The 16686-nt window shown below is 38.9% G+C and overlaps 1 protein-coding gene across 2 annotated transcripts in view; it reads right to left on the bottom strand.

The window, feature by feature from the left end:
• Dlic (dynein light intermediate chain) overlaps nucleotides 1–11652 on the bottom strand; it is an 87154-nt gene extending 75502 nt beyond the window's left edge. For both annotated transcript variants that reach the window (XR_010952981.1, XM_067783358.1), the window contains exon 1: nucleotides 10636–11652. Coding sequence is in view for 1 of the 2 variants with exons in the window: in XM_067783358.1 (XP_067639459.1) it covers nucleotides 10636–10739 (104 nt within the window). In the remaining variant the exon portion in view is untranslated. The remainder of the gene's footprint in view (nucleotides 1–10635) is intronic.
• Between the last annotated feature and the right edge of the window lie 5034 nt (nucleotides 11653–16686).

Raw genomic sequence — 16686 nt, 5'->3', positions numbered from 1 at the left:
GTGAACCCAGGGTCTTCGGTGTGGTAGGCGGAGCACGCTACCATCACACCACGGCGGCCGCCATATACATACGTAAAAATGTGCATACATATAGTACACAGCATACATAAGTACAAAGTAGAGAGCGCAGTGAGCGTAAAATTCTTTTTGAAATTTGCTCATGTACTGACTGTTGATGAGATCAGTTGTGTTAACAAAAAAATCAGTTAGATTGATTAGGAATCTGTCAATTTTACAGAATTTTGTTAACTTAAGAGTGACAATTTCTTTTTTGTTGAAATAACTAAACTAATTTGTTCGCTTGACAAAGAACTCGGTCGAATTAACCATAATTCGATCAATTTCACCGAATTTTCGTTAAGTAAAGAACAACAGAACCGATTTGTTGATTTTACTAGCACCATTTCTTTCAAGGTACGGTTTTCAGCAATACCTAAATTCGCACATACACAACCTTAAATAAGTTTAAAATTTGTGTTATTTATTTTGCATATTTTTATAAAAACGTGGGGTGAAGCCCACGGGCATAAGCTAGTATTAAATAAAATATCGGAGAATGGGCGTGGCACCCACATTTTTAAGAAAATTTTAAAGTTAGGCAATCCGTAAATCAAAAACTATTGAAGATTTGTCATGCAAGCTGTCAAGCCTTAGTAAATTTTCATAATCGATTAGGGACCATGCCCACTTTAAAAAAATATTTTCAAAGTCAAATAGCAACAAAAAAAGTCGACACTCTTGTTGTGTGTAGCAAGGTACAAAAATTTAAAAACAAATAAAAATTTGGGAAAGTGGGCGTGCCACCACCCACATTTAGTAGACATTTTTTTTATCGTTTTGCAAGCCGTAAATCAGAATCCGTTAGTACCACTTTGCTCTTTTGCGACAAATTTTAACGAGATTTGGTAAGAACATTGTTTCTATGACTACTTCCCAAGGCAGTCGGTTCTATGTACCGGAGCGACTCGGGATTTTTCCCGACCAAAGACTGTCATTTCAGTGTAACCCCATTTAATTTGTTCCCCCCCCCCCCCCCCCCGCCCCTTCCCAAAAAAAACCTCATGAGTGTGTTATATGTAGCTTCTTACCGAAGACGATATTTTCATGTATATTAGTAGTATATTTCAGCTTTCATATCATTTATTGTTCGTGATATTTCTCCTTAAATGTATCCCCAATGAATATAAAAGGAGCGGTTGCCCCCGAACTTGGATTTCTTTACTTGTTATTATTGCTTTTTATTTCGGTATTGAATTTTTTGTGAATATTGGCTAAAGGAAAGCGCAAACAGAATTTAAATTTGCCAACACAACTAAAATTGAGTGCGCTTAATTAAAACATTTCTGAGCCATCCATACATAAACACACCCTCCACTCTCCTTAAAAACGTATTTTCGAAAGTTAGAGGCAGGCAGTAACTTAACTCAATTTGTGTTTGAGCTTCGACGACAACTATGAATCATCATTACTTATTGTTGATATATGCAGTAAGTGAGGCGTTAGCAATGTTTGAGTATGAATGTATGATCAATCGAAAATAAATTCAAGTAGGAAGCATTCCAATAAACACGGATAGATGTAGTTTTATTATTAAGTTATCTCCAAGTTAAACAGACCAAGTGAAGGGGAAAATAACAGGGAATATTTTTTTTTAATTCGGCAATTAAGATACTTAGAGACAAATTACAAAGCCTGCAGCGCCGCCTTCAAATGGCTGAGTGGATAGAGGCATCTGCCTCAGCAACAACGTAGGTGAACTCGAGTTCAAAAAGCTTGCTAATAAAGTGAAATTCAGAAAGATGTTGTTTGTTGTTGTTTTAAAAGTGCTTCGCCTCATTCAATGGGCACGAACACTCACTCAAGGAAACTGGCAGTTTCAACAGGGGCGGACCATAGGGAGTTTGGTGTTAGAGGAATAGGTTCCACATTACAATTGAAAAGATGGTTGGTGTCATATGGGGCACATCGCATGCAGACACATATCTTAGCAACAATCGCCGTGTGCAATTTTTGTAATTTTTCTCCAAATAAATAAATAAATGTTAGGCGCGATAACCTGCGAGGAGATTTTAGGCCGAGCTTATCTTCCAATTTGCGTCGTGCTCTTTTTTAAGTTTTCCTACTAATTGGCGGGATGGGACCTACTTGCTTTATGCCGACTCCGAACGGCATCTGCAAGGTAAATGAGTTTTCACTGAGAGGTTTTCATGGCAAAAAAATACTGCCGAAGAACGACCCCGCTTAGAAAAATATTCTTCTAATTAAAAAACCTTATTTCTAAAAGTTTGATGTTGCGTTGCCCGAGTCGTGAACCCAGGATTTTCGGTGTTATAGGCGGAACACGCTACCATCACACCACGGTGGCTACAATTTTTCTCTACTAGCATCATATATTATTTCTAATTGCTGTTTTTATGTACGGGTCCCTTTTTCGCTCTTATTTGGAATCCAAATCTATAAGTAAAGTTTTGGTTGTAAAGATGGAGATTCGTGCTATTAACGAGCTTTGGGCAATTTTGGTCGTAGTGCTTTTGTATAGCTATATTTTATTAAAATAATTTGTAAAAAATAAAGGATTGTGAGCACACAATGAAATCTATTTATACTATGGCAATATTGTGAATATTTGTACTGCATTACCGGCAGTTGCTATTGTAGGTAGATGGAAGTGCAAGTTGTATTGTACGCTAGATGGCAGTTTTTAATTGGTTGACGGCAGTTGCTATTAAGCGCTAGATGGCCGCGCTAGCTGTTTAATAGAAGAGCTGATTTCTGTTGATATTTGATAAGAGACTTATATTGGTTGCGCAAGATGCGCACGGGTGAGGCTCGTCAATAATAAATATTTCTTTTATTTTTGATATCTTAAGAAAAAACTTCTATTTATTACCTAAATTTAAATTTTGTAACTAAAACTATGCAAATAAATCTGGAAAACGTTTTCGAAACACACAAGAGCAAAATCTAAAACAACTCTCGGAGGAAATCATTTTTAAAATGTAATGTGAACTTTCGGAGACCTATTACGTGTACTTCGTTAAACTGAAATAGATTGAGCTACAAAGTGCATAATCGAAAAAATTTAGAGAATTCCAAAGAAAAAAATTTTGTCGAGAACATTTTTGAGATTGGTTTGCCCAGTTTCAGTTATAACACTCATAGAATAAATCATCAGTTTGATAAAAAAAATTGCCATTGCTATTTTTCTGTTCTGTTCTGTATATTTGGCGGTCGCCGTGGTGTGGTGGTAGTATGCTCCACCTTCTACACTGAAGATCAGGAGTTCAAAAAATATTAAAAAAAAAAAGTTTTTTTAATTAGAAAATAACATATTTTCAAGCGGACCCACTCTCGATAGTGTATTTCTGTCATGAAAAGCTTCTCAGTGGAAATTCATTTGACTTGCAGATGCCGTTCGGAGTAGGCCTAAGTGGTTTCCATCCCGGCAATTTGTGGAAAAATTAAAAAGGAGCACGACGCAAGTGAAAGAGAATCTCGACCAAAATCTCCTCGAAGGTAAATCGTGTCAAACATTTTATTTTTATTTTTTTTTTTCAAAGCTAAAATTGGAGTTTTAAGGAAATGCTTCAACTGATTACGTTATCTGATTCTTTTGCTGTCGTTGCTCATTCAATCGTGCATGGTGCAAAAAATGTATCAATAATGGAAATTTCGTTTCACTGGAATTGCAAATTCGCCAGAATGCATTTAGCATTTTCAGGCGATAAATATAAGCTTAAGCAACGTCCAGAATCCGGCTGTCGGAATCGAAATCAAGCATTTCTTAACAGCCCTAATATGTATGTAGTGGAATGTGGGTTGGCAAAATAATACACAGTGGGATACTTTGAGTAACTTTCAGTAAAAACTTCAAAGTTTGCATTTGAACTTTTGGGCACATAATAACAGTTATTTTTGTGCTTTGATTCGGAATCTGAGGTTGTTTAGCTCATGCACTCTCACTTTTATAATAAGCGTTACTGCAGATGAGGCGTATCGCCACAGACGTATTAAAAGCTGCTTTGATATACAAATTTCAACATAACCACCGTTAATATGTGTATGAATTTTGTGAATTGTGTTCTTTCAAGAATCTAGCTCAACGGGAAGTTACTCAAATAGCGGTCGCAAGATTTCACATATTGTTGATGCGACTTTCTAAATATCTCGATCCCAGTCCAATCTGGAAAACTATTTTATCCCAAATAGTGCAGCGTAATAAAGCTTGAAGGTATGTTCCAAGTTCGGACGTTGTTTAGAATTTTCTCGATCCTTGAACCACCTAGCAAATGTTTTTTTTTTGCCTAATAGATGTTCCAAGTTTCAAAAATCTCGCTCTCCGGGAAGTTACTCAAAAATGCAAGATTCTACAATTCTGTATGGAAACCGGCGGAAAAACATCAAACAAAACTAATATAAAGGAACTAAGAAACGTTAATTTCAAAACAGTCAAACTAACATATTTGTGAGGTGCACATTTTCTGATAACTTGAGCTCATACCCGTTACCGGGTATTTGGCACGACAATACAAAATTTATACACCTTAAAGCCATTTAAACAATATACTTATTGTTTTTTTCTTTATTAAAATAAAAATAAAAATAAAAAAGCAAAACAATTGTTTCGACACATATCAGTTGCTAAGACAGCAATGTATTCCGTATACGTATTTGGTGAAATTGTAACTATCTAGCTGTTAAAATGGATTTTCAATATTTTTTAATGATGCCAGTTCCTGTTTTAAGTTCTGTCATCATCTTTTCTATGCTGATGACTTGAAGATCTTCATGATGGTAAAAAGTTACAGTAATATTGAGATTATTCAACATAAGCTTAACTGTTTCGATGACTGGTGTAGACAAATAAGCTAGTTCCAAACGTTGACAAATGTTGCTTCGTTACTTACCACAAAACACGAATGCCCCTTCAATCCTCGCATTTCATTTCGAATTTTGCTCTAAATTCTCTTACCAAAATTAAGGGTTTTTGTGTTGTGTTCGATTGCAATTTCTCTTTTACAGGGCATCTTAACTTTATTATACCTAAGGCTTATATCGCTCTTGCCTTTATAAAACGGAATAGCCGTGAGTTTAAGGATCCCTACACGAAAAAAATACTTTATTATGCTTTTGTTTGGTCTAAACTTGAATATGCGGCCATAGTTTGGAATCCCTTCTACGCTATCCATTCGAATAGACTTGAACGTGTTCAAAAAAGGTTCCTACACTTTGATTTGTTCCAATTAAGGTTTGACTTGCCTATTCCGTCCATATGAGCATAAAACAGCTTATATTATACCACAGTATGATATTTGTATTTAATATCAAGCACGGTAAATTACCAACATACCTCAGCGAAAAGCTTATATATGTAAAAGATGCACATTCATACGTAATCAGAGAAAACAATAATTTTAGATTACCTCTATTCAAAACAGAAGTGGGCAAGCAAAATATATTTTATAAGGGCCTGAAATATTTCAATGAACTTCCTAATCACATAAAAAGTAGTAATAACTTCAATACTTTAAAAAAAGTTTATTGGAGCATTGTAAAACCCTTCCAATAAGATAAAGTTTTTCTCCTTTTTTTTTACATGATATATCCGATATTGGAAAGCGAAAAGGGAATGATAATATCGGAAGCAGCAAAATACAATACATCCGGCCATAAGGAAAAGCAAATCGGTCGACAGTTCCAACAACTAATTTCGCTGGAATTCGGTATTTTCAGCCGATATTTACTGTTGCTGATCGGAATCACTCGCATTCCGACAGTATTAATATAGCAAAATAATGAAAATAAGGCCAAACAAAATTTGGAGCAGGGGGATTGGAAACACGTCCTTCTCAACTTCCCATTATATGTTGAGCTGTGCTGATCGGAATCTTCATTACAAAGTTGAGGGGTTATTGGATATACGTTATTTTCAATTTCCAACATCCAGACAGGTATAGCTGTGTTGAACGCAGACTAATACATACCGACAGCTTAAAATACAAATATAATTGAAAAATATAAGTTCCAAATTTTGTTGCCTTAAACTGGGAGCACTGGAGGATTGGAAACACGTCCTTTCCAACATCCCTTAAATGAGTGGCTCCCAGACTCGCCCGTTTGTCACGCTAGTAAATATGCTGATCGGAATCGCATGGCATTCCGACGGCATATTCAATAGAACTAAGAGATTATAATAAGAAATTGTATTTAGTAGTTTAAGTTTTAGGGCTAAACAGCCGTAATAATAAATAAATTAAATATATTTCGCGATGAAGATTGATTGATATGCAAACTCTTGAGGTTAGAAGGACAATTTCAGGACTCTTGTTCCTGCATGTCCTACTCAATGGGAATATTGATTGCCCTCCTTCGCTAGAACTCATAAAACTTAATGTTCCATGTAGATCTTTACGTCACTTTAATCTCTTTCATATTGAATATTGTAGGCGCAATTATGCTCAGTGTGACACGAATGCTAACTGACTTTAACTCACTTTAATATAATAATATTCATGTGGACTTTTTTTCTAATGTTTTCATTTTTAAGTCCTTGCTTGCTTAAAGTTGTTTTATAATTGTAAGTCAAGTTTTAATGTACTGTATAAGATATTGTTATCTAGTCTGTAAGGTTTTGTAATACCATAGGCTAAATATATAAAAATGAATAAATAAATAAATAAATTACGAAAAGATTCGTATCTGAACAATCGGTTGTATGGAGAATATGCTACATAAACAAACGATCTCTACGATTTTTTCAGACAAAAATATGAGCCATATACGAAAGCATTTGGTGCAATTTTATACTTCTAACTTATAAATTGAGGAAGATTTTACTAAAACACATATTTTCTGAAAAATCTGTTTATGGGGTATATCTGCTATAGTTTTCCGATCCGGTCGTTTCTGACAAATTTCTAATCCGACACCAGAATAAACCCGTTCGCAAAATTTCATCAGGATATCTCAAAAATTGAGGGACTAGTTTGCGTTCAAACAGACAGACGGACGGACGGAAAGATGGACATGGCTAAATCAAATCAGATCGTCATCCTGATCAATTCGGTATACTTATTGGTGGGTCTATCCTTTAAGGATTTACAATTTTGAGGTTCGTGACAAACTTAATATACCATTTCATTTTCATGAAAGGTATACAAATTTGCGAGTGAATATTTGCATACTGACTAAGAAAATGAGGGTGTCAAGTGTATTCGAGCAATTTATGGCATTTGCATCCGTCTAACGAATGGAGATTGCATCAAAGAGTTAAAGCAGAATAAGTAAGGAAAGCTAAGTTCGGGTGTAAACGACCATTACACACTCAGCTAAGAGCTTTGGAGACAAAGTAAAGGAAAATCGCCATGCAGGAAAATGAACCTAGCGTAACCCTGGATGTGTTTGTATGACATTGGTATCAAATGGAAGGTATTTAAGAGTATTTTAAAAGGTAGTGTGCCATAGTTCTATAGGTGGAGGCCTTTTCGAGATATCGCCATAAAGGTGGACCGGGGGTTACTCTAGAATGTGTTTGTACGATATGGATATCAAATGAAAGGTGTTAATGATTATTTAAAAGGGAGTGGCCCTCAGTTGTATATAGCAGGCGTTTTCGAGATATCGACCAAAATGTGGACCAGGGTGACCCAGAACATCATCTGTCGGGTATCGCTAATTTATTTATATATGTAATACCACGAACAGTATTCCTGCCATGATTCCAAGAGCTCTTGATTTCGCCCACCCATTTAACAAAGTTTTTTAAAGTTATATTTTGCGGCAAAAAACCCATCCTATCACCATGTTTCATCCCTTTTTTCGTATTTGGTATAGAATTATGGCATTTTTTCATTTTTCGAAATTTTCGATATCGAAGCTTGCAAAACTTTTAAATTGCCTTCTTTTAAAAGTGGATGTTGCCACGCCCATTGTCCAAAACATGCCTAATATTCTGCGTCATAAGATCAACCCACCTTCCAAGTTTCATCGCTTTATCAGTCTTTGGTAAAGAATTATCGCACTTTTTCGGTTTTTCGAAATTTTCGAGATTGAAAAAGTGGGCGTGGTTATAGTCCGATTTCGTCATTTTAAACAGCGATCTGAGATGAGTGCCCAGGAACTTACATACCAAATTGCATCAAGATACCTCAAAATTTACTCAAGTTATCGTGTTTACGGACAGACGGACATGGCTAAATGAATTTCTTTTTTCGCCCAGATCATTTTGATATATAGAAGCCTATATCTATCTCGAATCGTTTATGCCGTTACAGGGTACCGTTATGCGGTAAAAATTATACTCTGTAAGCTCTGCTCAGCTGAGTATAAAAATATATCAATAAAACGTAATTAAACGTGGATACAAATTTATTAAGAGTATGAGTATTATGAAAGGTGAAAACTATGAAGCTAAGTAGTTCCGTTGTGCTTCAAGCTCGCATACATACATACTTATGTACGTACTAACTATGTACATTTATGACATATAACGCATACATATGTAGCTTTTTTTTGAAGAACTATTAAAAATAGTAAATCTGCTTTTAGACATAAAGGGGGTTTCAGACATTGTGAGCGGATTTGGTATTAAACTGTATATACATTTTTCTTAGCCATAGTCATTAGCTTTAAGTTTCAAGTTTAAATTGTTCCTATTTTATGCCTTTTACCGACTAGCACTATAAAATAATTTTTGCCAAATTGTTGTGCTGGAATGAATTGCCTAATAAATACAAATACAAAAAATACAAATACAGATACATTATTATTTTGTTATATTTATATGAACATATGAATCAACGTAATTCGGTACATTAACGTCGACGGTAAATGCATGTCTATGGCATCATCGATGGGTTAGGTGAAGAGCAGAAGAAATATCGTGATATATTTTCATTGACAAATTTGTTGTTCAAAACAAGTATGCAATACAAAAATTTCATATACAAATGGTTTGCCTTTTTTTTGCAATCATAGTATCGTACAAAATTAAAGTACCAAAAATTTAATTAATATTTCAAAGCACAAGGCTTAGTTGACCTCGTATAGACTTCGACTCGAGCCAGGCCAATACAATATTATTAAGGACAGTGAAACATCCAAGAAAATTTCTATAAATAAAAATTACGTATTCTGTTCCAAGACTCTTTTTTCTTTTTTTACTGTAAAGAATAAACCCATCAAATCGTGGAGCGGTTATTCTGTCAGCACAATTCAGACATATTCTCAATTTGAGTAATTGGCCCATAGAACCATAAAAAGACATAAATCGTAATCACAGAAGCAGTAAAATATAATGCATCCTCCCCCAAGGAAAAGAAAAGCGATCCCCACAGGGGTGGATTGGAAATTAGAGCCTTCTTACAACTAATTTAGTTGTAATTTGGAATTTTTAGCCGATATTTACTGTGCTGATTGGAATCATTTGCGTTCCGACAATATTAAAATAATATGATGTGAAATCTAAGGCCAAATGAAGTTTGAAAGTCAACAGAGACTGTAATATACATACATATATATGTATAAATAAAGTTGGAACACGGGAGACTTGGAAATACGTCTTGAACTGTGTTTATCGGACACTCATGCATTCCAAATAGTGCAATAAATTCGAAACGCGTGCTTTCCTACTTACAACTTTCTCGTTTTCTTGTTATGCTAGTCACTATGCTGATCGGAAGCAATAAGGCCTAGTAGGTCCAATGTGGTCATATTAAATAGTTTCTGAGATGGTTGAGCTTGTACCTTTATGGCCTTGTTACCAGAAAGTACCTGATCTATATGTAGCTAGGTAAGGAATCATAAAAATCTATAACACTGCCCAAAACCTTCGGGGAGTAATTTAACCATACAACAACAACAACCATACTAACGACGCATTACTCAAGCCCGGTCAATAGTCTTACATTCCCTTTTTCCCGATTACTATCAGCAGGGGATCTAAGGATTTTATAGCACCTCTGTTCTACAGAGGCAATTGCGATAACTACCTACTGTCGAATGCCATTGGCGTAGATGTGCAATTAATGACCCCCTTGCAATTTTCGATTTAATAGGTTCAAAAACTGTCATCAACTTTTAACACTTCCTGGGGGTGTTTTTTATTATATCATACCGGAATCCGGGAAAAACGCAGTTTCAAGCAATTTGTTGTTGGGCCTATGTGAAGTAAGCTAACGATAAGAGGTTACTGCCGGAGGGGTTGCTTTTCACAGAAACGCGGAGAAATACGGACATAGTTGTAGTTCTTTCCTTAGTTGGCAAAAGGATGTCGCTCGAAACGGGTCTCCTCGGCTTGGCGGATCCCGATCATTTATAAATACCTTTGTGCACTAAATTTGTATAAGCCAAAAAAGGAACAAAAAAGGCACTTATTTAAATAACAGGAAAAACTTAGACCAGCCTATAGTGTAAGTAATATATGTCGTCCTCACAGCATTATCTTTGCAAGTCACTTGCATATGTTTGGGCCCATACTATTTGTTTGTACAGTTGCAATATGCTGGCTGATATTTTACAAGTTCCTCAACTTGAAAAAGTTGATTTGTATGATTCATAACATTTATGTATGTACGTTCTACCTGTTTTCGTACAAACAAAACTTATACATATTACTTTAGTTTTTGCTTTTCTTACCATAAATTCTCTTCAGCTGCGTTAGATGTGTCCTTTTTCTTCGCCGTGAAGGATGATGTCAGCGCATTGGTACCATTTATAGGCATTCCCATATCGAGCGCCATATCGATGCTCTTTTTAAAAGAGTCCTCCCGGCGATGAAGGCTAGGCTATTACTTTTTCGTTGTCGCGTGTATAAAAAGTAGATGAATAGGCAAATGCTCCAATTGCAACTTCGGCAGAACTTACGACTGGAGAAATTTTTGCCACAAGAACAAGTCGCGACTTTGGCTGCTCTGCTGTTTACGTTATTTTCGTCGTTGCTTGTTACAATGGTGGCGCTAGCGACGAAGGGTGCAGTGGCATACGTTGTTTGAATGAGTATTAGTATTCTTGCAAGTCGTGGACTTTTAAAATATAAAGATTAAAAAACCTAACTACAAAAACCAGCAACAGCAATAGATGTTCACAGTAGTTGGTAAGCTTTTTTACGCTGCTTTGTTAATCTTTGATCATCCAGCACCTATCGCGCTTGGCCCAATGCTAGTACTTAGAACTGTTGGATGCATGGAGATGGATGAATATAGGGTTAATATTTTTAAAACATTTTCAGCTAAAATCACTTCGCAATCAACTGTCAATTTTTCTATTTGCCTGTCGCACTCCCACTATTTTCTTTGAATTTAGTGTTTTATTTTTAATTTTTTTTTTTCTTATTTGCTCACTTTTGGATCGCTTTCCGCAAGTGATGACGATTTGTCTTTTGCTTTCCTATCTGGTTTTCAAGTCCAATCGGAATTTTGCTCGTTGCTTCACTTCACTCATTCCACACCGAACCAATGAGTAATTTCTTTTGGTTTTTTATGCACACAATTACCCTAGCCTTGGATATTTATGCAAACGCTATGTGGTTTTTAAACCAATATTCTTAAGTGAAATTGTATAAAAATTTTCTTTTTGATTACCTACGCACGATGAATAAAAACTTTTTTCCAACTCTTCCAATCGACCAACGAGAATTAAGAAGAAACTAGCAAAAAAATATTCGTTTGCGCAAAATAGTGATGCCAGATCCACCGGATCGAGATTGAAGATTGATTGACATGATGCAAGGAATACGGACGTGGTAAGAAAATAAAAGATTGACGTGGTATAAAGGCTCCATTACTGATACTTAGCATAGACTTGACTTGGCTTGCGAACTGTCACTTACAGTTCTGTTAAATGAACATTGCATGTTACTGATTACTCAAAACTTAACTTGACTTAGAAGTCTGTTGAATTTTGATTTTCTATGTAAGTTCTAAGTGACGTTTACATTTTGAGATGCCATTTGTTTGTTTCCATTTCATTTTGACATTTTCGCCCCGATTCTAGTGTGGTAACAACATTCTTTACCACGGTAACGAAATCATGTGGAAACTTTTACACCCTTTTGGTATTCTATCCGCGAAAGTAGCCGGATAATTTTTTACCCACAAAAGTAGGTGGTTACATCGAAATAACCAAACAACAGCTGTTGTTTAGAAAAAGGCAAAACTGAAAAATAAAGAATTGTAAGCGCAAATAAGTAAAGATAATAGTAAAATAGTGTTGCCTCTTGCTATATATTATATATTTGTTTACATTATGTACTTTCACAGAATAAATTACAATATAACTACGTAAAATCTTATGCATGTATGTACATATATACACATCGTTTCGTTTATTTGTTAACCTCGTATCTACGAGTGACACATTTTCGGTAAAGCCATGGCGGAACCATACAAGGTGACTGCATGGTGACATACCTACAAACATAAATAAAAATTCCATGTACTTTGTTTTTGTAAATTCGATGGACGAATGTCAAAATCTAACTGCGCCGGAAGTTGATGTATCAAATCAAATAAAAAAGTTTATATTCAGCTGTCGCATGCTCCCATTTTGTATCGTTCCGCCATGGATAAAGCGAAGAAAACCAACTTTTAAATTTCGCCACAGACATTGGTGAGTTTTTCGATGATGACAGCGTTACCACTTTGGCCAGAATCGCGAATAAAAGAACTGGAAACGATTTTCGGTTACATAATGTTCTGGGGACTATTTTACCGGTAACGCTCAGAATCGGCCCGTTTGTCGTACAAATTGACATTTATTTAAAAATAAATTTCAACGCTGATTATGATGCCAGATTTTATGCGCCAAGTCGAGTATAATCGTGGCTAAGTTGCCAAGTTTACGCCTAGTCAAGTTTAACTGCAGAATTCCGAAGTGCATAAGGGGAGACGACGGCACTCTGGCCCAGGCCCAAAGATCTATGCGCTATGCAATAAAATAAACGGCTACCTCCCTGATCTCTCCAGTTTTTTCGCCTCGCGAAACCTGGCATTATCACCGACTAAATCTTCTGCGACCTTATTTACAACATGGACGTCCCAAATGTCGACCATTTTGAACATCCACGTCGATGGCACTACGCTACCGACTGTCCTACACCCCAAAATCTTGGGTACGACGTTTGATCAGGATCTACATTTTGGTGAGCACGCAGCCGCAATTGTTCCGAGAATTCAGAGCCGTAACAAAATCCTCAAATCCCTCTCTGGCAGTACCTGGGGAAAAGATAAAGAAACGCTCATGACTACATACAAAGCAATTAGCCAGCCGATTACGTGCTACGCGTCACCCATATGGTCGCCAAGCCTAAAAATTACCCACTGGAAGAAACTACAGGCCTGCCAAAATACTGCTCTCAGAATCGCCACGGGCTGTCTTCTTATGTCCCCAGAACAAAAAATAAAAGAAAAAATAAATGTAAGGCGCGATAACCTCCGAAGAGATCTAAGGCCGAGCTTCTCTTCCAATTTGCGTCGTGCTCCTCTTGATTTTCCCTACAAATTGGCCGGACGGGACCTACATGTTTTATTCCGACTCCGAACGGCATCTGCAAGGCAGATGAGTTTTCACTGAGAGCTTTTCATGGCAGAAATACACCCGGAGCGCTTGCCAAACACTGCCGAGGGGCGACCCGGCTTAGAAAAATTTTCTTCTAATTGAAAAACCTTATTTCTAAAATTTTGATATTGCTTTGCCCGGGGTGCGCACCCAGGGCATACGGTGTGATAGGCGGAGCATGCTACCATCACCCCACGGTGTCCCCAGAACACCATCTGCATAATGAGGCGAGAATACTCCCCATCAGGGAGAGAAACGAGATGCTGACCAAACAGTTCCCTTTGAATACCCAGAAACCTGGGCATCCCAACAGTCATCTGATTGATGAACCAGCACCGCCTAGGGGCTTAAGGAGTCATCTCCGTAAGCATTTTGAGGAAATACGGCACCTGAGAACCCAGCCGTATGAAGTGAAAAAACACGCTTCCCAAGGCAGTCGGTTCTATGTACCGGAGCGACTCGGGATTTTTCCCGACCAAGGACTGTCATTTCAGTGTGACCCCATCTAATTTGTTTCGTCCCTCCCACAAATTGTCATCCTTCCAGGACCTCCTTGCAGCAGGACTGCTCCATATTCTCTTACTCCGGGAAGGCATCGAATCCAATCCGGGTCCGATTCCTGACCCCGGTCCTGAGAAATGGTTTTGCTGCATCTGCCGGAAAAGAATCTTTTTAGGACGGTCATACTCTGTTTAGTGTGTCTCGTGCAAGGGATGGTTGCATCGGACAGGTTGTTCTGGGCTTGATCCCAAAACCCGACATCCACGTAACTTTTATAAATCTTTTGTGGCTCCTTGCTGTTCACGTCCAAGGGCGTCCCGTAGTCTACGTCTAAGCGCCCCGCACTACCTTCCAGCAGCCCTGCTGCTCTGCAAGCCACAACAAGTACCCGCTGCTGCTCGCGCCCCACGGCGCCAACAACTCAAACGGCTGCTACCACTCATAACTACAATCTTCGTTGTAGAGTCGGAAGCAATGCTGAGCAGCAGCCCCTGCCCCGTCTTCTCCCCCCTCTTTTCCGGCAGCAATGGTGTAGGTCAGGGAAACAGACTCTTAGTGCCTACCTCCGTTTGCACCGTTTTCCAGCACAGAATATATATGTTTGCGACATCCGCCCGATGCAGCTCCTGCCTTGGGTGGTGCCACTTCCCTAGATGTTCTGGTCTCCGCGACGGCAACCCCCCGACGGGTTTCATCGCGCCATGTTGCCAGGCCGCAAACCCAAATCATCCGGGTACTCCAATGCTTGCCCAAGGACGCCCAGTCCTAGGGCCACAACAGCAATTGCGTCCTGGCATTCCCCAACCCAGGCGTAGTCACCCGTCACTTACCCCCAGAGTGGCGACGTCTCCCCTTATGCACTTCAGAATTCTGCAGTTAAACTGTAATGGACTAACTGGGAAGATTACGGAGATAGTCGATTTCATGAAGCGGCACAACATCCGCATTGCTGCGATTGAAGAGACTAAACTCACAGCAAGATCTGCATTGCAGACCTGCTCTGGGTATAACGCCCACAGGAAAGACCGCGAAATCGGAAATGGAGGCGGTCTCGCGTTTATCATACACCACTCTGTACAATATTGTATATTTGATCCTGGCATCGACCGCAGGGACAATGTCTTAGAACGTCAAGGCCTATCTGTCCGGTCAGGCGATGCAAACCTAGAAATCATCAACATCTACATCCCTCCTGCCACCTGTTGCCCCAGTGGATACCGCCCTAATATCAGGGCCTTACTCACTAGCAACAATCGCATTATCTTAGGCGATTTCAATGCCCATCATGATCTATGGCATTCAAACTTGCGGGCGGACAGTAGGGGTGAGATGTTAGCGGATCAAATAGAAGAAACGACTTTCTGCACAATAAACGGAGACGCCCCCACACGTATGGTAGGAAGCTGTCACAGCTCGCCAGATATCTCAATCGTGAGTGCAGAACTCGTAAACTGCGTCAACTGGCAGCCGATGGTAACATTGGCATCCGACCACCTGCCCATACTTATTTCGCTTGAGCGTAACGCCGACTTCATCGTCACTGAAAAACGCACTTTCATAAACTTCAAAAAAGGAAAGTGGGAAGAATATAAATCCTTTACAGACAGCCGCCTAGCTGCCCTCCCTATCCCGACTGATGCCCGCCAAGGGGAGCGTGCCTTCCGTAAGGTCATTAAATCCGCCTCGGCACATTTCATTCCCGCCGGGAGAATTCCCGAAATCCGGCCCCACTTCCCGGCGGAGGCCGCAAACTTAGCGAGAGAACGTGACCTTATAAGACAGCTTGACCCAGGCGACCCCCAAATAAGGGATATAAACCAACGCATCAGATTGCTTGTAGATGAACACAAGCGGGCGAAATGGGAGGAGCACCTAAGAGGTTGTACCGGTGTTGGTAAACTTTGGTCCACCGTAAAGTCCCTATCGAATCCGACTAAGCACAAAGACAAAGTTTTCATCGCCTTTGGCGACAAAGTGCTGTCGGACGCGAAAAAATGCGCGAGCGCTTTCTGCTAACAATATATAATGCATCCTACGGTCGACAAAGATAGACGGAGAGCCAATAGACGCGCACATAAACACAAATTCAGCGCGTCACCAATCACCTTCACCGCTAAAGAGGTTGAGGACGCCATTGGTCGTGCTAAACCATCCAAAGCAGTGGGCCCAGACGGCATAGCCATGCCGATGCTTAAAAACCTAGGGAAAGAGGGGTTCAAATATTTAGCACATGTCTTCAATCTGTCTCTTTCCACCTTTGTCATACCTGAGAAATGGAAAATGGCCAAGGTGGTCCCGCTACTAAAGCCTGGGAAACCAGCTAACATAGGTGAGTCGTATCGTCCGATATCTCTCCTATCGCCAGTGGCAAAGACGCTTGAAGCCATTCTGCTCCCTTATTTCCAAGCAAATTTGCAGCTAGCCCCTCATCAGCATGGCTTCAGAAAACTCCATAGCACTACCACCGCGCTAAATGCCATTAGTACCCAGATAAATTGCGGTTTAAATCAATACCCCCACCATAGAACAGTACTCGTAGCGCTAGACCTATCAAAAGCTTTTGATACGGTCAACCATGGCTCGTTACTGCAGGACCTGGAAGGGTCTACCCTTCCCCCATGTCTTAAAAGG

The sequence above is a fragment of the Eurosta solidaginis genome, chromosome 4 (genome assembly GCF_040869045.1).
Source record: "Eurosta solidaginis isolate ZX-2024a chromosome 4, ASM4086904v1, whole genome shotgun sequence".
In the NCBI taxonomy this organism is placed as follows: Eukaryota; Metazoa; Arthropoda; class Insecta; order Diptera; family Tephritidae; genus Eurosta; species Eurosta solidaginis.
Note: the sequence above shows the minus strand (reverse complement) of the source record. Positions and strands in the feature narration are given on the sequence as shown.